Below are 27707 nucleotides of genomic sequence, written 5' to 3'. Positions count from 1 at the left end.
TAACAAGAAGAACTTATTTTATATATTATTACAGAATTTTATTCTTACTTTCAGAACAGCTCAAAGATGAAATCTATCAAAAGCCAAAGAAAGAAAAGCCAAGGAGAGAGCAATTCTGTCAGAGCTTTCATGAATATGACAACAGAGGCTTACGCCTTGCAGAAGATTTGAATCAGATGTCCTTGGGTAAAGTTTATTAAAGTATTCACTGCTTAACTTTGTTGATGTGCTATCATTACATTGAGTGAAAACTCAGTGAGCTGGTGTTTCTTTATCAAAAGTTTTTTTTAAATATCTCTTTCTTTATATGTGTGTGTGTGTGTGTGTGTGTGTGTGTGTGTGTGTGTGTGTGTGTATGTATTTATATATATATATATATATATATATATATACATATATGTATATATATATATATATATATATATATATATATATATATATATTTATTTATAGACTGTTGCTGTATGCGGCTTTTTGGATTTTTGGCTTTTTAACTTTTAGGTTGGGGAGTTGGCATAATTGTTAAGGTGCTTACGTCATAACCACAAGGTTTGATTCTTGGGAAGCATGATTAGACTTTCAACACCTATTATATATTCCTGTGGTTGTGCAAATAATTCCAGCTATCTCAGATATGCCTCTGTCTTATGTATGTAGTTAAAGTCCTTCATTAAAGTACTTATTGATAACAGTCCTGCATCAAAGTGAAAGCATTCTCATTTAAAATTATCTTTAATATATTCCCCCGGATTCTGCAAGCCTTGCATAGTGTGCAGGATTAGGGCAGGAGCTCCAGCAGGCAATATGTCTGCCGTGCAATCCAGGAATAGCCTGTATGGGCGTGCACAAGTGCTCCTGCACTAGTCCTGCATGGACTTAGCCCCTGTATGCAAATTACCCCATTTTCAGAAGAAATCCATGCAAATGAGGTGGATTTGCAATCCAGGAAGCTGGAAATTGGCCGTGCAGGCCTAGTGTAATCTGCAGAAATGTACTCTGCCAGTGACGGAGTACCTTTCCACAAATTCCAAAATGGAGCCATGACAGCTCCAAATAAAGGGTGGATATCATTTAGAAAGCATGCCAATGGCCAAGTATAAGGCCATTGGCATGGAAAACAGTTGAAAAAAAATCAACTTTCATTTTTTTAGACAATCTCAGTTGTTTAAGCGTAGGGCAGTGGTGGGCAAACGGGATTAGGGGAAAATAAGAAAATAAACCCAAAATAAGCATTCTAACTAAAATCACTATTCTGCCATTATAGTCAATGGCAGGCAGAAGACAACATGGCCAGTGAATAGTGGTTGCTAAGGGGAGAGGATCAGTGTTAGACATGTAACTATACATTAGCAGGCAATCCTATGCAAATGAGGGGAATGATAGTGAATCCCAGATTTCCCCTGCATGCTAGTCAGCTCCCAACAGAGTAAGAGCAGGAATAGCTTGGTGCAAGCCTAGGAGTTAGCTGACATCATAGGGGTGTGTGTCAGGCATACTGTAAGTGGATTGGTGTGCTGTGGCTCAGGTTTGCTCCTAGCTTAGCACAGCTAATGTGTCTGAGGCTGTCTAGCACTCTTTATATTGCCTAAGTGGGTGTGCGTGCCACGCACCGGGTTTTAAAGGAAAAAAAAAAGTAAACCAGGAAATAGCAGATCTGTGCACATTTGAGCACTCTGTTTCCACGGTGCGTCCCAGGGCATAAACAGGAAGGCAATGGGAAGGGAAAATAGCAGTAGGAAGGCAATCAGGGAGAACTAGCATAGCTGGCAGGTAAAATGTATCAGAATCAGCCAATTACACAGGCAGCAGACCAGCGCAGCCCAGAACAGTACTATAAACTATGGAAACACCTTTCCTTCTGGTTTTTCCCATACTCTACACCACCGGTGTATATAAGCGGGGAACCTTTAACAAACAAAACAACACAATGATAGGGGCTGCAATAGCTATCATACAACAGCATGTAGAAGAGGCTGAGGGTGGTGAGAATGTGAATGCTGTCGACCAACCCACAGTGAGGAGATGGAGAAGAGTGTACAGACCCAGGGTAACCTACCAGGGGCTTCATGAGGTGGAAATAGTGGACCACTATAGGGTGGACAGGGACCTCTTACAGCAAATTGTTGAGCTGTGCCAGCTACGCCTGACACACAGAACAGAGAGGAACCCATCCCAGTGAATACCACAGTATGTGTAAGCATAAGAATACTAGCTACAGGTACCTTCCAAAGGCCAACTGGGGATATCATGGGGATCTCACAGGCATCAGCATCCAGGGTACTCCACCTGTTTCTGGATGCCATGTCAGCACATGCTGTTGAGCACGTATATTTCCCCAACATCCATGAGGCATTGGCCAGCAATATGCAACTGTTCCACCAAATAGCATAATACCCCAAGGTAGTGGGTGCTATAGACTGCATGCACATATGCATCAAAGCACCACCTGGTGAGCAGGGTAGGGTCTACATCAACAGAAAGGGCTTCCCCTCCATCAACTGCCAGGTCATGTGCGATGCCCAGGACATAATAATGAATGTGTGTGCTGGCTGCCCTGGAAGCTGTCACGATTCCCACATCTGGCATCTGATGCAGCTGTACCACAGATTTGCCAATGGGGACATCCCTTATGGTCACCTAGTGGGGGATGCTGGTTACTCACTGGAGCTGTGGCTGATGACACCCATTAGCAATGCACACACACCCGAACAAGAACTCCATAATGAGGTACATGCACAAACCAGAATTATAATAGAGCATGTGTTTGGGATGCTCAAGTCATGGTTCCAGTGCCTGGACACATCCAGTGGAGCCTTGCAGTACTCACCAGCTACATGTACCCAAATTGTCATTGTATGTGCCATGCTACACAATATGATCCTGCAGAAACAGCTGTAGCAGGAACAGCATGGGGCAGCAACACACAGCCCCCCACCATTGCCAAGACCTGCACAGGCACAGAGTGACTTGGAGGAGGAACAACCTGAGCCTGCCCCAGTAGGCAGAAGGAGGCATGCCCAGTATGCCCTGGCCTTGGCAAAGAGGCAACGCATAGCACATACACTGACACAGTAGGTACCCAGGGAATGACACCTCTCTCTGACTCGCACATACAGTAAAAGGGATGCCAAACATGACACTACCTGTGCTCAGCCATATGTACGGAGTGTACTATGTGCATCCAACATAGGCAGCCTTGCAGCACCACCCTCAATACTGGGACACCCATAAGGTAAGTCACTCAACCTACCAATTGCCGAATGGAGTAGAATGTGTTGTTACCTGTATCTATGGTATGGATGTGAGCATTCAGGGGAATCGGGTAACTGAATGGTATGTCAGCAGATAGTAGACACCTGTAGTGGCACCATGAGATCTGTAACAAATACTGGTATCACCATAGTAGCCAGTACTACACAGGGTGACAAAACCCACTGCAGGAAATGTGCTGGACCACATGTGTGACCATATGACTCACACATGCCAGTCAGGGGGGTTCACATACCCAACAACAGTCTCAGCCAGCAGGGCAGGTGTAGACAAACACAAGCAAAGGCTGTGCTATGGCCACTGAATGATGCCTATGGGTAACCCCCCCAAGCCTACACAGACAGACCACAGCAGGTCAGGCAATGGAATGTTAGTTCTGAAGGGTAGGAAGTCAGAAACTAATATGTAGGTCAATCAAAGCTAAGACCTGTAGTACACTGATATGCCTCTAGTCAGCATGATATGTTAGAATACAGAATGAAATGGAGTACCTGGCATACCAGTACATTCATAGCAAATGTGTACAAGTGTCAGGTGTGCCCCCCATCCTATATAGAACTGTAGAAACAGTCAGGTGTGCCCCCCCAATCCTGTGTAGAAATGTAGTAACAGTCAGGTGTGCCCCCCAATCCTGTGTAGAAATGTAGAAACAGTCAGGTGTGCCCCCCAATCCTGTGAAGAAATGTAGAAATAGGCAGGTGTGCCCACCAATCCTGTGTATAAATGTAGAAACAGGCAGGTGCACCCCCTCCAGTCCTGCGTAGCTGTGTAGATATGTAGTAACAGTCAGGTGTGCCCCCCTCCTGCAATTCTGTGTAGGAATGTAGATACAGGCAGTTATGCTCCCCCAACCCAACCTAGACATGTAGTAACAGTCAGGTGTGCCCCCCCCCAAACCTATGTATGAATGTAGTAATGGTCTGGTGTGCCCCCCCAATCCAATGTACACATGTCGTAACAGACAGGTGTACTCCCCCACAACCCTATGTAGAAATGTAATAACATGTATGTGTAGGTATAATACCAGTGGAGCACAGATGCCCAGAGGTGGCCAAGGTAGCAGGATAGGTTGTAGCATTTGCACAATATGCAGGTCTGTGTGTGTTAGGTTGGTATGTGTTTCAGATTGTGTGAGAGTGGTCAGTATGTATGCATGTTGAAGTAAGACCTGGTAGCCATTGCCCACTCACGCTGATGACAGGAACAAGTCCTCACAACTGCAGTGCCAAAGACAACTCCCACCAATATAACACATGCTAGCAGTAAGCCATTGTAAATGTATGGTGGTAATATGTGTCACCACCTGAAAGACTGACATGGCATGGCTGTTGGACTAGATATACATGCAGTACAGAGGGGAAAATACCCCATACATACAGTATATATTGTGTCACTGTGAAATGGAGACACCCTTGGAATTGTACATACAGGTATGCATCACATTATCTGGTCCTGTAGTAGGGGATACCGGTGATGTCTGCCCAAACACTTGCTGATCACAAAGGAGGTAGGACCAATGTATTGGGAAACAGGTGATGTACCTGCACATGCCTGCATAACTGGAATGCCCCATGCATATCTGTGTATCAGATGTAAGTAGTGTCCATAGCACACATGGATCCAGCTCATGCAAACACCACCCACAGGTACCTCTCTGGTAATATCCCTGCTGTGGGGAATGGGTACATTATGACCCCACCTGTATATGGCAATAGTGGAAGAATGCAGCATGCAGTGCAGGTGTCCCATGCAGGTGTGTCCCTAGCTGTAGGTAGCACCCTGCCAGCATCCACACCACCTGATCAAGACTGATAGAAGGTATTGGCATGTACACCTATCACACCTACCCTGTAACCCCAGGGGAATATACTGTATGGTGGTCTGAGACTGTAGGACTGACAGAATACAACAGCCTGCCACATCTGGCCTGCAGCATCACCTAATGGCCCAACAGCCACTGCCAAAGGCCTGTATCTCACAAAAGCCTGCTGAGGTCATCCACTTTGAAATACACATTTGGGAAAGGTGTAGCCCAGTAATCTCCATGGCACGTCCTAGTCTCTGTCTGTGTAGAGAGCAATGTTTTTTAGGCTGGTCACACTCACTACATTTCAAATGCCCTACTTTGGCAATGCTGCTGAGGTCATTCACTGTGAAATACACCTTTTGGAAAGCTGTAGCCCAGTAATCTCCATGGCACGTCCTATAACTGTGCACTGTTCTAGTGTGATAAACTAGTTAGGTAGGAGTTTTAATCCCAGACATGGCAACTGTGTGTGTCTCTGTGTAGAGAGCAATGTTTTTTAGGCTAGTCACACTCACTATAATCCAAATGCCCTACTTTGGCAAGGCTGCTGATGTCATTCACTATGAAATAAACTTTTTGGAAAGCTGTAGCCTAGTAATCTCCATAGCACATCCTATAACTGTGTACTGCTGTAGTGTGATAAACTAGTTTGGTAGGAGATTTAATCACAGACATGGCAACTGTGTGTGTGTTCTTGTGTCTCTGTCTATGTAGGGAGCAATGCATTTTAGGCTAGTCACACTCACTACAATTCAAACGCCCTACTTTGGCAAACCTGCTGATGTCATTAACTGTGAAATACACCTTTGGGGAAGGAATGCTCCAGTAATCCCCGTGGTGCATCGTGTGTGTGTGTGTGTGTGTGTGTGTGTGTGTGTGTGTGTGTGTGTGTGTGTGTGTGTGTGTGTGTGTGTGTGTGTGTGTGTGTGTCTGTGTTTGTCATCCCTATCCTGTGTGGAGGTGGATGTGAGTGTGTAACAACTGGAGTCAATGTGGTGCAGGTTTTGCAAATCTCTCATATGTTGGCCCTAGTATGCATCACAATGTCCACCGTACAGGGATAACAGATGTGAAATAGCCAAGTGGCTGTGGTGCAAATCCACACCCCTACATGAGACATCAAGGCCAGGCTAACAAAGTTAACAACCCTTGTATTACCCAGAAAACACTTTCGAACCATGTGTCATACACACACACACACACACACACACACACACACACACACACACACTTGCCTAGGCAACAGCCGCTATGTTGGTAGCACTCTGCATATTGCCCACTGTTAGTGAAAATGGTGTGATTGCAGTGGGCTATAGAGGGCATGGCACCCTGTCCATCAGTCCAATAGCCACTTACATGCTGACAGTGCACCTTTCCTATGTTCCCCTCTGGACACGTGCAACACTGTGAGGCCATCAAATGTGACCCAAAAATGACATACCATGCCTGAAAAACATGCCCTGTATGAACAGATGCCACTGACACCAGGGAATACTGTTATCATGCTAGCAATGTAGGTGCAGGGTCAACCTGTTGTCCATTAACAGTTCCCACCATATGAGGCCAGGACTGTCACATCTGATGATAACAATCTGTATACACAACAAGGGCCAAACACCCCAGGTACAGTTCCACTTGTCACTGTACATACATGTGGGAGGTGTGCACATACCAGACACCATCCATGTCATGGACCAATGAACACATACATAGCAAGCGATGCACAGCATTGGCCACATGCAATAGTTACCCAGGTGACTGAATGGTGAAAACAATACCCACCTGTGTGGGCAGATCCAGACACTACACCCCTGAGCCACACTGCAGACCATTGTCATTGACTGCCTCCAAAGTATACCCATCACCCAGCCTTGTATAGCTGTCTGGCACAGTCGACCACTACACACCCATGAAGCAATGCACCCATGCATGTCAGTACTGGCACCCTTTGTCTGTGTGTGTGTTGCATGATGCCTATGACCACATTCACACTCACTACAACCCCATTGGTATACTAAAGCATGCTATCTGATTTCAGACACCTCCACATACCCTTTGCCAATATAACCTCCATATGACCCCTGTGGTGCATGTGATACCCGCACAGTACTGTGTTGTGGCAATCTCAGTAGTGATGAGTTGTATTCCTGGCCCTGCCAAGTTTGTCAATGTGTGTGCATCCCTGTGAGAGTGTATCTGTGTTAATGCTGACACCTGTTGATGGGGACAGCCACATGTACTACACCTACCATATAGCTACTATATCACCGTTGCAGATGTCACTCACCATCACATATAAGTTTGGAGGGCTCCTCAACATGTAACCTATGTGGTGCATCTAATAACTGCATAGACATGTGAGAGCACTACATAGTCATCAGGGTTTGATACCCGGTATTGGTAGGTGTGTGACATAAACATGTTTAAGTTTTACTCTCCCACCCCTCCCTGATGTATCTGTCTGCTTCTGTCACTCCCTCTCTGGTGGATGTGGAGACTTACACCTCTTTGCTTAGGCAGTAGCATGTGCATTTTAAGTGATGTTCATGATCAGCCGATGACCTCTGCATGAATTGCAGCCCTCCTCTAGCTGATTGCATGTGGAACAGCTGTGGTAACATTCCCATACCCAATTGCATGGTAACACACTCCAATATCTAGGAACATCATGTTGGTGTTGGGCCTTTTCATTCACTATGAGCAGGGCCTCGAACTGTTGTTTGGCAAACAGCATCACAGATGGATTGAGGCTTTACCTCTAACAACATAGACTGTGGAAACAGGCCAACACACAGGAGGGGGATGTGCCTAACCTGACTACAGAATATAAGTGCTGGTATACTTCATTTGGAGTAATGTTAGTTTAACAGGGTGTGTTTGGATATGGCTATCTACATGTCTTAATACCTGTCATGTCAGTGCTATGTTTATGAGGAAACCCCCATCTGAAAGGTCATCTGCAGACTGGGCAGTGTGTGGTGCCTTTTGTTTCATGTGTTACCCACAGAGCACCTATTTGTATACTGCAGAAGGTAGTGTGAGGATTGCAGTCTGTAGATGGTGACAGCTATGAGAGTTAGTGACTTCATATCCCTCATAGGACATATGTTGCAACAAACCCTGTTACAACAGTAAATGTATGAGGTTATCACAGCAACATGTCATTATTGGCCCTGTGTTTGTGCCTCCAGCCACAGCTCTGTCACCCTTTGAACATATGCCATGCAGTAAGAGGTGCACATGTGCTGTAGAACATATTTAGTGACATCATAGCTGATAACAAGCCAGTGAGATATCAGACTGCTGCACATGTTATGTATAGTAGGGGTTATATTTGATGACATATCCTGGACATTCTGTGATCATGTGTACAGTACTGAGGTCGGTGTACTTATGGTGATTGTCAACAGTGTGTGTATTGTTAATATGTACCTTGGCCTGTGTACAGACTGTGGTATATGTCATTGTTCTTGGTCCTGGTCTATCTGATGTTACATGCTGCTACACTATAGGTTACCCTATCGGCTTACATGTTTGTAGGGCCAAACACACACATGTCCCGTACCACAGACAGGCATTGGACCACACTGTGTAGTGGGCCAGTATATGTAGGGTAGTGTGTGAGTGGCACATATGAGGATGGTGTTGAACAGATAGTCCATATACTGTAATATTACGCTAGCTTGCCATATGTGGATGTGTTCACATTGGTTGTGGTTATGCACTTTCACACAGGTGTCTGTTACTCTGTGCTGTGACATGCCTGTAGTGGTTGCTATATATGCAGGTACAAGTGTATTCCCCCATAGGAAATGTTGGCCAGTGTTGAGCCAGTATGCCTGTAGCCTGCACAGTTCTTTGTTACATGCTTAGCAGCTTAGTGTACTTACCCAGTGGGATGTCATTTCCAGATACTTGCCAGATGCACTGCTGCCAGCCCACCATAACAGTCATGTATCTCAGACAAAGCAGTGGGATGCAGTACAGATTTATGTCAATAACTAGTGGGTAGTATGTGGCACCAGCGGTTATTATGTGTCAGGACAGACAGGGGTTTGAGAATGCATAACCTATGGGGCAAATGTATACAGTAGGTACGTGTTATAGCCATCTACATGGCTGTTAACATTCACATTGTCAAGCTTGGTCCACATGTCTTGCACTAAGGGGTTCTGTGTATACCTCTGGACTGTCCAGAGTGTGTCAGACTGTCCAACTATATTGGCCAATATCTCTGCTGTAGACCACAAGAGCATTACTGTGCTAGCAGTGGTACTGTACTATGATGTCCTTAGGTTGTCTGTCAGTAGCCAATGGTACACATGTTAAAAGCAGATGTGACCTCACACACACACACACACACACACACACACACACACACACACACACACACACACACACACACACACACGATGTCTATGACGACAATCCCTATTACAGTAGCAATAGTCTACAAATATACCTGCAATACATACCTGACATCCCCTTGCACTACGACGTTGGGACTATAGGGGCTGAGGTAGGGTTCCACTCCATGTTCAGGACTTATGGTGAGCATATATGTATATATAATTATCCAGATATCTATATAGATATATATACATATACGTATAGACATACATAGATGGATATCTATATGTACATAGATATACATATAAACACTCAGATATATACATATACAGAGCTATATATGTCTACACATATACAGCTAGAGATACATATGCACATATACGTATGGATATCTACATATATATTGACAGTAGTAGGTATATCAGACTAGATATGTATGCACATACAGTTATAGATATCTTCATATATACCAACATAACTAAGCATATCTGTGCACATAGAATGTGCATACATATATAGCTATATATACATATATCTATATATACATAGACATATATCTATATATACATATATCTGTATATATACATATATGTATGAATATACATGTGTATGTACATGTAGTTATATATAGACCTATTATATGTATATAACCATATTCCTGTCATGTGTAAACATCATGGTTTTGTATACCCTCCCAGATGTATCTCACTGTATGTATCTGCTATGTGTACATTATGATAAAACACCATATGTGATGCAACAGTCATATTAATAACAAGGACTACACAGTTTAGGAACTAAAGGCAATTGTTCAATACTCATCAGTATGTGTATTGACAGCTATATTGGTAAAACAACAGCTGTCTTCACAGTGGTCATGGTGTAGTTGTTAAGTGTTGTGACTTTAGTGTACAGGGTCCTGGGTGCAAGGCCTGTTCATGTTGTTGCTGGGCAAAACAAGGGCTATCAGATACACAGTGGTTAAGGCAGTTTTGAGTAGCTTTAAGTGCATTTGCACGGGTTTGCCCGAAGCTAAGTGGTGCTGAACTATGGGTAAACCTACGGGCACTTACACAGTGTAGGCTTCGCTTACCAGTGATGAAATCAGCTCAGCTGTTATATTGCAGCAATGTTGATACTTGCTAAGCATGACTTAACCCTGGTAACCTGGTTATACCACCCACTCTGATAATCTGTGATAAGTGTATGTAATGCCGTGTACAATACATGCACCTATGTGCTGTCATTACAGTAGCAAGGTGTGTGAGTGTCATGTGTGGGACACAGACATATATGAGGCCTGTACAGCACTGTTATCCATGTGAATGTGTTACATACAGGTGTAGTAGCCCAGGGTACATGCTGTCACACTGGCATGTAGTGTATCATGGCAGTGCTACTGTTGACAGTGCTTTCCCAGGCAAGAGCAGAGTGCTAAATGTAGTACTGACAACAGGCACACCTGTGAGGCATAGCTGGACACTGAGGCCTTCCTGTTGTATCCCTGGTGTGTGGGCTGTGTCACATTATAAAACCCTACTGGATAATGATCTGACATGTGAAATGTAACTGTAGACTACCATCTGTACAGCACATTAGTGAGAGCTTCTGGCATGTAGTTATGACATACATATTGTTTTCAGACATCTATCTGTCAACACACTCATGCTACTGCATAGCTACTTGCCAAGCTGATGACTGTCAGTCCATGTAAAGATGTGAAGATGGCAGGTATCCAGCTGGGATATGTACAGGCAACCTAAACTTGATTGACACTGACATGTCTGCCCAGATTCATAAGAAATGGCACATACAGGAGATGTCACCCTGTATACACCACATGTCACGGGTACCTCCACTACACTACCACAGTCAACAGAACATGCTTGGATACAGGTCTTCATAACATGCACAAACCATGTGTTGTAATGCATGTTGCATACATGTCAACTTGATCACCTCAGTGGCCATATGCAGGAGGCACCTGGAGGATTGGCTGATGCATGTCATTCTCACCCTGAGGGTCACCACAGTAGTTTCTGTCAATAGATTGCCCACTGCCACCTGGCAAGTGGCAAGATATCACTGTACACTCAATCCCTATAGAACCCATCTCTCCTTGGACAATAGCTAGGTACACAGCTATGACCACCTGCAGCGATGCACCCCTGTACTGACACGTGTACATGTGCATGACTGAGTATAGCAGTGTCTGTGTGTTAGCACACCTGTACTTGGGAATTCCATGAGGCCCTTCACAACCAACACAATGCCCATTGCCATAGTCAGTTGTGGCTGCTGCTGTAGGAAACATTACAGTTAAGCTCCCCCATACCAGCTACACAAGCCTTACAGTACAAGCAAACAGTGTTTTACAGATGTATTGATAGGCATGGGATACCCATTGTGTTCTGGCATGTGTGTGTAGTTGTGCATGTCCGTATATCTGTAGGGTACAGCATTCCAAGGTCACATACTCCTATTACAATACCTATGCCACACAGTAGCACAGATAGTGTTGCTGCTGCCCATAGGTGAGGCATGATAATGCAACACCCTACTATGCATGTGGCATGTGCATTAGATGCAAATCCTTGTAGTACTACTGCTGGGGTATACTATGGGTTGTATCGGAGTCTCGGCCAATGTGTGATGGTGAGTATGGCAGAGTGTCATGATGGGTTTCAGGGAGTACAATATCCACGGGGGATGTGGGTGCTTTGTACACTGTCATTACACCAAGGTACATCCAATATATGTCCCATGTACCACATTATGGTTACCACTCTCACCATCAACCATGCAGGTTACTGATACCACAATCCAAGCCAGTTATGCATGTGCTGTGTGCAGCCTACCTGTAACACATTGGACACATGGTCAAGTTAGTTAGCAGCGATAGGCCCTGGTATCTTGGATGTGTGTCTGGCTGTTATGTGGCTGTTAATGTGTATATGATGGTATGCCACACTGTCACACTATGTGATGTCCATATACACCCATTACATCCCCCATTAGCATACTGTACATGTCTGGGGATGCATGTAACATGTAACCTGGTACACACCTCACTCTAAACACTGTGTAGTGTGTGCAATGTAAGCCACATACTTCAGTATCACTACATAGCTAGGTATGGGATCTAGTCTTAGTGTTGCCAGGTAACAGTGTGCATGTATGTGGCTGGGTCTACATCAGGTTGTAGGGTATACACACCTCAGCGTGTCACCTGTCCATGTGGCACAGGCAATAACTATTTTAGTAACCTGTGACATGTGTTCAACTGTACCTCAGATATGTCACAGCTATGGTGTCACCACAGTGCCATACCCCATTGTGGAATATGACTGCAAACCATCCTCGTGCTGACACCTGTATACCTACAACACAAATGGATAACATTATAGAGACTGCAATCAACCAGTGTTACTAACAGCTATAATACATCATTGCTGGACAGCTACACTACCTGCCATATATGCATTACACTTTACTCCTTACAACATGTTACACTGCAGTACTGTGATACATTGCAGTATAGTCACCATGTGCATCAGAACCATATTAGCCTGCCCCTGCATTGATGGCATGGATGACAGGGATTTGGCACAGGTATCATCATATGCACTGGGTTTGATATTGGTTTCCCAGAGGCTGTGGGTGGGCCATACATTTGGCACCATGTGTGTGGGTGAGGGGTGTACTGTGGTGAGCTGGATGTGGTGCTGTGGTGTGTGCAGGTATGGGATTGCTCTAGGTGTGTTTGCATAGTGTGTGGGTATGCATGCACACAGTTCTGCCATGTGGCTGCCCTACACAGGTGTTTATAGACTGCTGCAGATCATACTTGGCAGGGTGTGCAGTTCACTGCCTCAGGCCATGGACACGTGGACTGTGCCTGCCAGGGGTTCCATGGGCACATCCAGGTACAGGCCTCGATGTGCTACTTTCACCTGATGATGGCAAATGTCCGCTGGTACCAGGTCCCTCCTGGAACTGGCCAGGACCATGTGCTCATGGCCTGCTGTGGTGTGGTGTGGGCAGTACCCCCTCGCAGTGCCTTGGATGGTACTGCCACTTTGGGATCCCCTTGGTGTCCTGGCACATCCATGTTGACTACCAGCTGTTGGCATTGCTGGCCTACGTCCATGCGGCCATTGCCACACTCCCACTACACATTCAAGCACGGACAGACCATGGTCAATGAGGGCCATCATCTCACCAGACCATCTATCCATGAACTCAGTTAATCCACAGATGGCACCAGCCAGTTCACAGGCGTTGTCATTTGCAGATGTGAGAGCAGCCCTCTGCAGCCTCAGGCCCTGTCTGGTGTAACATTCTATACATGTCTGCGCCACCATGACAGCTTGAAACATGCACCTGCTGGTACCAGCTATGTCACCTCTGCCAGGGGCATGTTGTTCATCAGCCCTACCATGAACACCCTGGGATATCTGCCTATGTGGTGCCCTGCCAGACATCTGGCTATGCCTGCTGTGACCGGACACAGTAGGCATGGTTACCACACTTCCCTGTGCACTGCCACCGAACGCCAGTTGTCCCTTCACTATGGCCACTAGTGATGGGGTGTGTATAGGCACTGAAACTGTATGCGGGGTTGGGGTGGCTAAATGGGGGATGTCAAATGTTGGCACAGTGTCCACCCCTGACAACCCCACCTGTGCCTAAACAGTACTGTCATCATCTTCGGTGTCTGTATGGACACCAACATCAGATTGCATGCAGGAGGGACCCTAACCCGCTTCACTACCTGTGGAGGAAAACAATAAATGCACTTTATAACCTGTACAACATTGCCTAACAGTGCACACACACACACACACACACACACACACACACACACACACACACACACACACGTACACACACACCTTCATAATACCTACTTGTCCATGGGTTTACAGACAGTCCCACATATATGTCAATGTGGTACCCCATCCTGCATCACACTTGTTAACATATACACATTGATACCACTCATTAACATATCAGTCCTCTAAATGCCTACACAAGTGGTCACAACACAGGACCTGTTACTACTTTACCTGCCTCACCTGTGTGTAGTGGTTTTACATGGCCTCACTGCTGTCATTCGGTATGCACCGGACATCATGAGCATGGTCCCTATATGTGTGGGCTACTATGCTCTATCCATAATATCACACAATGGTGTGCCATGTGTATGTAATGCTCAGTACATGCCAGATATGCTGCTCATTCAGCCTATCATGTGACAACTGTAATATTTGGATACACTCCTTGGTGTTGATTAGTGTTGACTAGTGCTTCCAAAATGCAATTGTAGTGCTGCATACGTGGGTTGTAGGTGACCTGTCTACCTTCCCTCTTGATCCCTGTTCCATGCTACAAACCATATTCCACTATCAGCTGTCCTGTGATTACACAATGACAAGTATTCCTGGTGTGTAATATGGCAGTCCATGTACATGTACTGCATGATCCCAGAGGGACGTACTGCTGTATGGACACCCCACAATCACACTTGTGCATATACGGCCAGCCACACAAACACACACACATGCACACAAGCATCCTACATGCATTAACCTCCCTCCACGTCACCAGAATGACCCTACAGACAAACTGACTACCCACCTGGATGCACCCACACACATACAGGTGAGGTTGTACAATTAAAGTACACACAGTCCTCCTAATAACCCTCTGTCAACATGCATAACATATAGTACCCAGCAGCATGCAGTGCAGCTATAGTCAATCCATGCTGGCAACAGTATACATGTGTGTGATGCATGAGCTGTGTCACTAGGTGAAGTCCCTTCCCCTGGATACCACTGTTCCCTTGAACATGGTATTTCTGTGCACCTGTTCTGCACCCTGCCATGTACTATGCACCACACCTCACAGGTGTATGGCCCATTGCTGAATGCATACTACTGTGTCAGTTATGTCAGCTTTAATGCTCACAACCCCTATGTTTTCCAGCAACACATACCTGGAATGATGTATGGACAGATGTCATTTGTGAATGCCTGATGTCTGATGCACAGCTCTCAATATCAGCAGACCATGTAAGACCAATCCAGTACTCTTACACTGACAACCATCAGAGCATAACGTGGCTATGGGGGGTGTACACACCTTTATTGATTTGATGCACCCATCCTTGATCTGCCATGGGACCACATCACGCATATCGTAGCAGTACATGAGCCCGATATGTGACATATGTCCTGTACTTTCACATGCAGTGTCTACAGAATGTGTTAGGTTTGCAGATGCTGACCTCAATGCATACACACCGTGTGAGCATATGTGTGCACACCCTTATCATGATGGTTTATCACACCTCTTGTTGTGTGTACTACAGCAGTTACTACTCCTGGCAGGAGTATACCAGTGTGGGCCATCTGCATTTGCCAATGTATGTTCAGTCTGCCCTACATGTCCCCCTATTCTGTGTGATTGCAAGGTCTACTCATGTGCACATCCCTTGGTGTTCACACACTGCCATCAATATTGATGTGGGGGTAGGGTTACAGCTGCTACAGGTCCTGAACCTGACTATGTGCAGATAGAGCCATTCCTAGCATCCTTAGGATCCCTGCTGCAGTGCACTGGTGTGTCATGCTGACACCCCCCTTCAGCCTTTTTGCAGATGCATGACAAGTAAGCCCTACACATGTGTGTCACTTTGCAGTGTCCCATGCACTGAACACCACATTTTACAGCCTAGACCCAGCTAATAATGTGGACTACTGTAATGCCTTATGCTGTAGTGTATCTCTGCAGCAGTTGCCATTGTCCTACACGTATATACACTGGTGTACATTGTATATGGGTGTTGTTCCAAAAATGTCCCTACTGTAGACCATGTCTCCCATTATGATACTCCCTGTAGACACATTCCGCAATGACAGGATGTTAGCTATCATTGCAGGTGTCTGACATACCCTTCCAGTAGCCCATCATGGTCATCCCTGTGACACACTGCATTTCACAGCAACAATACCTGCACATGTACAACATGCATTCTGGGTAGGTGTGTTAGATGTGTGCATGGAATATACCATCGTCATTACATGCCTGGGGTGTTGGAAAGCATCTGCATAAATCATATTTACCAGCTACAGGCTACTACCTTGGTGGTATCCTGGAGGGACCAACATAAGAGGGTGAGAGATGCAATGTCAGTGGCCACACCTGTGGCAGTGCTACAGGGTGGGTGCAGTATTACAATACATCAACAGTATATTTTCACAATACTACCACATATGGACATCTGTTTATTACTACTATGCAGCAACACAATATATCTATGACATGTCAGATATCCATGATCTACCTGTACCAATGCGGATGTATAAGCAACAGTGGTCTACTGATGTACCCTGTGGCCTTACCTGCACGCTCCTCTGTCAGTGTGTGGGTGGCACCCACCTCCACAAAGGTGCCCAGTGGTCGGTGACTGGCGGGATGGGCAGGTGCCATGAGGCTGGTGAGGAGCTCCTCCATAAGTGTCAGGAGGGATGGATGGCATGCTGCCCCCCCCCATGGTGAGGTGATCCCCTGGACTGCAGCAGCATGCCAATGGGCATTGTGAAGCAGGTCAGTACAATGATGCTGGACCTGCTCATAACTGCGGTTGTGCAGTACAACATCATTGACTCTGTGGACTACGTCATTCCACAGGGTGGTCCACTCCTGCCGGTCATAGGCAGCCTGGCCAAACAGCACAGGGTAGTGCTGCATTAAGTACATGAGCAGCACCTCAGTTTTGGCAGCTGAATATGTTGGTAGCTGTGCATGTGACATCTTGGCTGAAAGACATAAAGATGGAAACAGGTCTGAGCAACTCATACAGCAAAGTTACCACAGTTCTTAATACACATCTCTGTCACCCCACACCATATCAGCGACAAAAACTGTACACACAGCTCTCCTACCAGTGGGACAGATATTGTATTGTACCACACTTTCTGCTATGTGTTTGTAGCCATGTTCCCTGTGTGGACATTATCATTGCTGGCCTGTTACAGACTATTCACCTGCATGCCATTGTCAGGGCCACTATGATCCCACATATACCTATGGTATGGCTGGTTTGTGATTGCTGCACATCTTGACATTCTGTGTTATTGGGGATATCAATGCATGCTGTTGGACATGTTCCGGGATTGTGTAGACTATTACTACCAACATATGTTCCATAACAGTGACACAATAGCAAGTTTATGTACTATTGCCTGTCAGAACCACCTCTCCAAATCCATCTGCCCATGTTACCTGGCCACATCACATGTATGTCCCACCCTGAGGCCTCCTCATGTACTGGTCCTGCAATACCATCAGGTGGAACCAACCCAGGGGATGTTGACATTCCCCCCGGGGGCACACACAGACATGTTCTTATCCCCTGAGGCCAGGTCCAGGGTCTATTCCATAACTGGCTCCACAGATACATGTGGGATGTACTACATCACTCTGAGACACCCAGTAGACAATCACAAGACCGACATGCTCTTCCTGCTCAGCCTCCAGGCCAGCCACCTTCAGGATGTGGACTGCTGTTGTGAGTAGCAGTGAGTAGGAGGCTTGTTCCCATTGTGTCCATATTGGGGTCCATGGGGCATCCACATCACAGACCACACACACCATCCAGGGTGTTTACCCACAACATGTGTCACATACCACCCCTGTAGACAGTCCTCTATATCTACCAAACCTGACCACCTCCACAACTATACATGCCATACTTCCCCATATTCCCGTTCCATACTTCACAGACAAGGGCAATGTGGTCCCAACAAGGGGTTCACATGTGACATATCTGTCCATGTTGCACAGACTGCCAGCTGTAGATATCTGTCTGCATTGCTATGTGTACTGTTACCTCACACATAGCATGCAGCACTGTGGTAGTAATACAGGGGACATGTATTTACATACATATGTGTGTGTGTGTGTTTGTATATATGCAGACATGTGCATAAAGGTAAATATCTATATATGTGTAAATATATGTGATGCATATATGTGCTCATATATATGTCTGCACATGAGTATCTGTATATTTCTGGACATACATGTATATATATATATATATATATATATATATATATATATATATATATATATATATATATATATATAGTGTAGGGTTGTAAGGTTTTGGTGTGCTTGTGTTGTGTGTGTGTTTTTGGAAAAGACTTTAGTTTTATTTTGTTGATTGTGGGGATTGTGGTTTGTCGGGCATGTGAAGTTTTGTGCTTTTAAACTGACGGTCATCTCAGTTGTTGATCTTCCGGTCTCGGTGTTCTCGTCGTCGGTGTTTTGGCATGTCGGTGTTTTGAAGTTGACCCATATATATATATATATATATATATATATATATATATGTGTGTGTGTGTGTATGTATATATATATATATATATATATATATATATATATATATATATATATATATATATATACACTTTATGTGTACATATGTATGCATATGCATACCTATATACCTATATGTGGAGTACATTCAGACATCAGGTCCACAATCTCACAACACCTTCCTGCACAGCTGCACTGTTCTGCCTTGCTACAACACAGACAGGTGCCACATATGGACACAGCCTGACATTAGGGGGGTATATGTAGGACCAGATTGTAGTTGACCCTATTACACACCTATGGCATTCCTGCCTGCTACATTACAGATTAACCTGAGTATCCTGCAAGGGGTGGGCTGTGGGTCCCATGTGTCCATCATAATGGCATTACTTTCACCACCAGTCATTGGCCACGTAATATACATACTTCCCATTACACAACACACACTATGATGGTTTACATCTTGTCAGTCAGTGCTGATCTGCACAGTTGATGGCTATGGCCCACTACCCACAGGGACAGACACTCTTGTCCATAGCAGTTGTTCAATTGAACATCATTACAACAACACCTGATGGCACATATAAATCATTCCACATCATCTATCCCATTATTATGGACCAGGTACTACATTCAGTTGCAGGCATATATCCTTCACATAACTGTTGTGAGAATGATGTCTGTTCTGGATAGTTTGCTGGATGATATTATTTGTTTTTTTTTGTTTTGCTTTGGCTTTGCCTTTGAATAAGGCTTCTCTCTCTCTCTCTCTCTCTCTCTCTCTCTCTCTCTCTCTCTCTCTCTCTCTCTCATGGATTGAGCTGCTGTGAATAGATTGCAGCATGGAATTTGTAGGTGATGCACATGATCAGGTGATGGCCTGTGCATCAGTCAGTGCCCTCCGCATGCTACCTACATGCAGCTTGCTGTGCAGTACTTTCAATTGCCACTGTCATGGCAACCACCTACTATAAATCCCTACATCATGTGGGCATGGTCTGTTTACCTTTCCAGTGTGATGGACATCCTTCCTGTGTGTGGGCATCAGTGTTACAGACAGCAGGTAGCAGTACCTCTTACAGGAGAACCTGCATACTCAGGCCAGCTACGTATTTGTAAGGGGTTCCAGAACTACAGATAGAGAGTTGTTGTATGCATTGTATAATACTGGTGTTAGAGGGTTTGTGTGTAAATACTAGTTTAACTTGGAATGCAGTCTGTCTGCATAGCTCTCAACTGTGGGCCTATCCTCTTGATGGCCAGAGGTGTGCCTATTATGTTTTGTCTGTCCACCACAGAGGTCTTGTGTCAGATATTTCACTGGCAGTGGGTGTGTTGAGTGCTATCAGTACATGGCTACATCCATTTCTGTTTCTAACTTATTTACATGACTAAGGGTATGTTGCAGACTATCCTGTAACACCAGCAACTTGCTTAGTGTATGACAACAGTTTTACACATATGGGCCTGTGTTTCAGCCTCTGTCCTCCACCTACATACCAGGCTTTGCACATATGGCATGCTGTCAGGGGTTGTTCTGTAGTGGGCTGTGAGTACATCATGCTGCCATTCCTGCCATCAGTCCACTCCTGTTGTGCCCCCACACGTACGTGGGGTTGGGGCCATATATGTGTGGGCTTCATCTACACAATACATGTGTGCCCTTATGCACCTCAAAGGTCATTGTATATAACAGTGGTATATGGCCCTGTAGTATTGAGTCTAGGGGGAGGGGGATGCATCATAACTAACCTAGGCTGCTACAACATGTGAGGGTATCAGGAGTGAGCTGCCTCTGGATGTACATTACCATACAATCTACCTTGGGTAAATGCAGGCCTACTGCCTCCTGTCATAAAGAGTGTTCCGTTTTTCAGTGTGCTTGTGATGGTGTCAGTTATGCCTTGTTATGTAACAGTTACATTTCATTGTGTCAGCTGAGGTATTTACCCCCTAGGGAGTGTGTAGAGAGTGAAGATAGAGGCTGCTAAACTATACATCTGCATTATTTACTGTTGATTGTTTGTTATCCTGTGGCCCAGTCTGTCTTTACTATTGTGCTACTTGAAGGCCTCGGCCTGGACAGCAACATTTGTAAACCTTTCCAGACTACTGTATTAGTATAACTGTTTCACAGTTGCATTACTCTGTTTATATGGATGTCAGTGTCTTGACAGCTATATGACATGGCATATACAACTGTAATAGTACACAAATAAAGCTTTCCCATGTATGCAAACCTGTGTGTGGTGTTATATCCTTTGACCTCTCTGTGGGTATATGTTGCAGGCAACAATTGTCATCTGTATGGGTGGCTCATACAGTGTCCAGTTGATAAGGTGGTAACTGTAGGCATAGTGGCTGTTCCATATTGTGTGCACCTTCTACATATGTATTTTACTATGCATATCTCTGCGTGTGTAGTTACATATATATCTATATATGTGTGTATATATATATATATATATATATATATATATATATATATGTATATATATATATATATATATATATATATATATATATATGTATGTATATCTGTATCTGCATATATGTGTCTGTGTATATGTATCCTAGGGATGTTGATTGCTTCTACATTGTACATTCCCTATGGGAGCCAGACTGTACTGCATGATATGCTACTGATACCAGCCTGGCATCATACAGGTGGGATGGAGTACTGTTAACATCTTGTGCCCATGTTGTGTCAGGTCCTGGTTATGGGATTTGCAACATTTGGTGGTGTATTGCAGGGCAGACGTGTTTGGCTGTGAGGGGAATACTTATTCATACAAGACGTATGTTGTTTGTGGCCTCTCAATCCCATTACCGGTGCATGTGGACATACATATGTTTGTAATCTTCCCATTATCTACAGATGTATGTCCGTATATACCTATATAGATATATATCTGGTTACATATATATAACTATATCTATATATATATATATATATATATATATATATATATATATATATATATATGCATATAGATGTAACATATATATCTATAGATGTATACATATGTATGTATATGTTTATATTTCTCTCTCTCTCTATATATATATATATATATATATATATATATATATATATATATAAATCTATAAATATATATATATATATATATATATATATATATATATATATATATACATATATATATGTTATATCTATTTAGATAATAATATCTGTCCACACACACATACAGCTACATGTTGGAATACATTCCCTGTACTGTTGAATGACTGGGCTGGATGAAATGTTTGTGAAAACATCACACTTGCATATAGCTGACATGGCTTTGTGGTAAATCACTTTGGGTATGGTATGCAGGGTCCTGGGTTTGAGCCTTGCAGAGGCTGTTTATTTTGTTGCTGGGACAACAAGGGCCATTGGATAGAGAGTGATTAGGGCACTTTTAAGCAGGTTTGAGCGGGTTTGCATGAAGGTAAGCACTGCTAATTTCCAGTTACTGTTTCTTATACCCAGTTAGCTTCTAAATTGCTTAACCTGTGTAGGCATTGCTTACTCCTCCGCGAACAGGCTTAAACCCGCATACTACTGCCTAAAAGTGCTGACTCGCACTTATCCCCGCTCTAATTTCTTTAAAAGAAAAAAAAAGGGTTGATAGGAAAGTGGTAAAAAAGGGGCACAAAAAGGGAAAGACAGTAGGGAAAATAGCTAGGGATGTGCAGGAAGGGTGTAGAGAAGGTCCATAGCTGCCCATTTCTTCTACAGCAACAGCTGTGCATATACATTGAATTTGGAGGTAGATTTGGACACTCAAACCCCTGGGAGAGGGGTGAGGACAACAATAATAAGTTGTGATGCCAATTAGACCAGATTACAAGTGTCCAGTGGGTATGTGTGCAAAATGGATAGCTATGTATGGGGCGAGATTTTTTTTGGGAACAGATTGCCCTTTTTTTCAGATGAGAGTGGAATGTTGGGGAGGGATAGTAGGTATATTTGGAGAGTTAGGTTGGGTAGGTTAACAGACAAGACAAACAAGATGCATACAGGGGCAGTATATGACAAATGTGGGGGGTAAACACCTTGATGGGGAGGGGTGTTGGGAAATCTGAAGCCTATGAGCCCCCTAGTGGAAACAGTGAGACTGAGATCCCCACCCATGGGCAGTCACCACTGCACCTTCGCAGCCCCAAAGGTGGCTGTGCTGGGGGCTGAGTTGCAGAGCCAGGCTGACCCTCTAGTCATGACACATGGCCCTCAAGCTGGCATAGCAGATCTCCAACCTCCCTGCGAAGCTTACTACGCACCATGACCTGGACCTGCCAATGGGTGACAGGTTCCTGTCTGTGCCCACTCCCAGGGGGGACAAACCCCATCCCCTGAGGCAGTTCCACCCGAAGGTGGTGCAGGACCAACGGACAAGGAAGTCCCGGGTTGGGCCTCAGACATGCTGGTGCCCGGTGCCATGGCCAGCTGAGGTGGGACAGGTGGGTCTGCTGGGACCAGCCTTCCCAAACGTGCTATAGTATTTAAATTTTATCAACATATGTGGGTTAGTAATAGTCAACACATTCCAGGGTTAGGTATAACAGCATGCATAGATATTCCCATTAGCCCAGACACCAGATACGGAACAGTTGCATAACAAACGGACCACATGCATATATGGGACCACAGTGGTAATAACAACAGCATACAGGTACATTGATGGCACTATGCCACCAATGGTGGAATAATTCAATATGGCACATGCATGGAAACAAATTTAAATATTTATCAACCAATAGGACATAATCAAAACAGTGGAGTTATTACATACCGGTTGAGTTGGGTATGTAGTTTATTGTTGGAGATATGGTGGCGGGGGGGGAGAAATATGTCAATTAACAACTACTATATTCCTGTAGTCCACATTACTTTCCTAGTCAGTGCTGTTATCTGTACCTTTCAAGTATTACTACATTACCCTATAGCCTTAGTTTAGACAGAGATATGGCTATCATCATTGTTATACATGAACTGGTTTTACCTGTGATATACACTTCTTACCTGGTATACCTGTGGAGGAAATGTTTGTTAACACTAACTGTGTCTACACATACTCCCAGATTCCAGGTTGATGTTGTGCACATAGCTATCTGACTCTTTCTGCACAGACTATGGCCATGTCTTGACCACATGCAGGTGTACCAGCACATATCTAGACTATTACCCTCTTCAACTTTTAGTGACTTAACACACACATATACATGCTTTCCTACAGTTATATTATGTAGCACAGTATAGGTGACACTGATCAGTGATACTTTATTATTCAGAGAAATTGCAACACTCACAATTCCATACACCACCAGAGTAAACAGTACCAGTACAGGGTATCAAGGATTTTATTTCTCGGCACAGTGTTCATATCTGACTTACCTGTGGGAGCAATGTTTGTTAGCACTACCTGAATGTTGCCACACAAACAGTTCCAGATTACACATTAGAAGTATGCACATACATTTATAAACAGGAAAAAAGCACCAGCAAGCCGTAACCTCATTAAAACATTTAATGTGTTCCACAGCAAGCAAAGCACAACACAGCACACAATGATAATGCTGAAACTACTACCAGTTTGTTTTCATCTCCAACTTCATCAGAAAATGATAATGCTGACTAACTACTAACATCCTCCTGGACTTGGTATTATGCACATACATCTCACTCTGTTACTGTACAGACTTTGGTCACAGCTTGACAACATGGGGGTGTAGATAGGACATACTCTTATAAGGTTTTGGGGAGTTGCTAGTGTGCCAGCTTTGTTCTCATAGATGTGTGTCAATCAGTTATATTTCCTGTTTGCTGCATATACTTCTGGGATCATCCCACTGATTTCACAGGGGGACAGGTTGACAGGCAACAGATATGAGCCACTTTACTAGACATTCTGGACATATATGTACAGTTGTGGGGTATGATTCTGTCTGCAGACTACTACCACTGCCAGGATTCGAACCATGGCTGTGTGTGCTAAAAATATAACCGTTCACATCTCAGTTGCATGTGCTATTCAGGTTTTGTTGTCTGCCTTTTCCCTGTTTTCTGTCTCTGTGTCTCTCAGTTGTACTAAATGGCCTCTGTGGCTTACACTAGTCATATACAGGCATTCCTACACATTCTATTTATGGTGCACAGTATGGGTAACAGTGCTTAATACAACAGTACTATTACGTGATTGCAAATCTACATTACTACATGATACCAGAGTATACACATGCAGTCCAGCAGTTAGACCTTTATTGTCAGGCTATTATGCTTTTATTTACATACAAACTATATGAGACTCTTCCTGCCATATTCTCCGGTGTATGCAGTACTTGCCTTAAACAATACAGGTTTTATACAGGCAATTCATTTACTAATACTTTTAGATTTATTTCCTATGACAGAACATGCAAGAGTATTACTGACCTGCCTCGCATCGCAACCTCTCCAGGCAACTTCCATGGGCCTCCTGGTTTGCGGCCCACTCACTTGCAGCTGTGGAGGACATAAAAGGAATATTTAGCCATACCTATCCATGATATACATAATCTGGCAATTATTACACACATAGTGGAGTGATACTTACACACAGCTGGGACATCCCCTGCCATTCTAGCCTCTTGGATCCATTGCTCCAAGAAGTCCCCCTTACATCGCTTCAGGTCAGCATAGTGATACCTGACCTGCTCACCAGTTCGGAGTATGCCAGTGGCACTGGTGAGGTCACAGGCGAGATGGTCCCAGGCTTCTGCCTTATATTAGGAACCCTGGTACTGGCCCTGCAGCAGTCTTTGCACATGGTCTTTGACAAGGAGTCCTGCCATGACTCTGGACTCCTGGATGCACCAGCACTGCATCCGAAAGCACACTCCCTTTCCCCTTCCTGACATGGTGCCTGCAAGGGGAAGCTACAGCCAGTTATGAGATGTATTCCCGCCTGTTGGGTTTATGTATGGCCAATTCCCCACACGTATCCGTGATTGGCTGGTTTAGAAAAGGCTAAGCTATGGGCAAACCTGCTTACCTAAGGTTGGCATTGTTTAAAGGGGGTATAACACTGGGCACATTGAGTTAGCTGGCTTTCACATTGCTTACACCTCCTAAGCTGGCCTGTGCAATGCTTAGCATTGCTTACAATAGACTTTGCATTATATTTTCTTTTTCACATTTATTTATTTATTATTCATAACATCTTATATGTATGCCTGGTATCCATGATTCATGGGTACGTACACTATATGAGGTCCTTGTGTTTTATTGGGGACTTCAACACTCTATTACAATTACACCTCACTTCTGGGCTTACTGCTGTACTCCAGTTCACATATTTATGTCATGTAGTGGGTTATAGAACATATGACTGTATACTGATTCCTTTCACAGTTTCAGTTTGATTTTACTATAGTGAAGACTTGTTTGGTGATACCTCATTCTTCTGTACTGCTGTGATGGCTTGGTGGTTAACTACTGTGACTGTCGTTTGTAGGGTCCTGGGTTCAGGACCTGCAAGGCTGTTTATTTTGTTGCTAGGCAGAACAAGGGCCGTTGGATACAGAGTGATTAAGGCACTTTTGAGCAGTTGTAAGCCGGTTTGTGTGAGGGTAAGCAGTGCTAACCTTCGATTAAATATGCTTACAGAGAGTTAGCTTCAAAATTGCTTAACCTCTATGCGCATTGCTTACCCCTGCGTAAACAGGCTTAAACTTGATTACTAGTGCTTAACTATTCTTACTACTGCTTATTGTTGCTTACTAGTGCTTACTCCCACATATAATTGCACTGATTTAGACAGTAATATCTAATGGTTTTTGGGAAGGTGGGGGATTTGGAAGCTGTATGGAGTTGTCATTCATTACACATTTTTACCTTCTATTTGTATCCATGATTCCTGTGCACATATACTGTATGGGGCACATGTGCTTATCTGGGGACTTTGCAACATTATGACACTGGCACCTCACGTGTGCATTTAATACAGTACCCCACTTCACAAATATTATTTAGTGGGTTATGCAACTAAAAGATTGGTCATAACATGATTTCCCATGGAAAATGGAATGTGCTGCAGTGGGACTCAAACCAGGAATGCCTGCTCGTAAGGCGAATACTCTGCCCACTACACTATTGCTATACTGCTTCATTTGCATATATCTTCCTTGTTATCCTCTTCAGCCATTTAAGCTGCATTAACCATAGCTAACCGATGGGCACACCCGCTCACCTACGGTTAGCTTTAATTGGATTCCTAAAAAAAAAAAAAAAAAAAAAAATGGTTTGCTCATTTTATATGTATTTCCTATTGCTGTTGTACATGTGGGGGACTGTTGCTGGGGATATGCGGACACCTATGAGTGGTCCCGCTCATTCCTTTGGCCTTTCTGCTCTTTTTTGTTGCAGGGGCATGTATATTCTGAGAGCCCTGCTCTCAGACATGCCCCATGCACTCTTACATGCTCTGTGTATGATTAGGTGCTCAGGCAGAGTGCCTTCATTAATATGCATGGTGCGCTGCCATCCTGCTCCTAAACGGCCGCTTCCATGCAAGACTAAGCTAATCCTGCACGGAAGATTAGTAAATCTGGGGTATTATTTATATCATATGATGATCATTCAGTAATGATCACCAAAAATACTAGCTTTTTTTTGTTAGCATATGAGTTATTTCTTGTTAGTTTTGCCATTATCATTACAAAGAGAAATGGCAAATTATGTCATAATATCAAGAAGAGAGTGATAATTATTATCAGGAAAATAGTATTGTGATCTAACCTAACTGTGTATGAAAGTCTGTGATATAAAAATTAAGTAAAATGCTGTTTTTGAATCAAATTACTTTAACTGTTGACAAATATACAAATATACTAGTTGTGTGTGGTACTA

At 44.0% G+C, this 27707-nt stretch overlaps 1 protein-coding gene across 1 annotated transcript in view; it reads left to right on the top strand.

The window, feature by feature from the left end:
- LOC122791721 (circularly permutated Ras protein 1-like) overlaps positions 1 to 27707 on the top strand; it is a gene marked incomplete in the record, with an annotated part of 735169 nt that overhangs the window by 121916 nt on the left and 585546 nt on the right. Inside the window, 1 exon segment of the mRNA XM_044059620.1 lies at positions 55 to 186. Coding sequence (XP_043915555.1) covers positions 55 to 186 — 132 coding nt within the window.

This window comes from Protopterus annectens, chromosome 17.part0, assembly GCF_019279795.1.
Source record: "Protopterus annectens isolate FY-2018-M chromosome 17.part0, PAN1.0, whole genome shotgun sequence".
NCBI classification, from domain to species: Eukaryota; Metazoa; Chordata; order Ceratodontiformes; family Protopteridae; genus Protopterus; species Protopterus annectens.
Note: the sequence above shows the minus strand (reverse complement) of the source record. Positions and strands in the feature narration are given on the sequence as shown.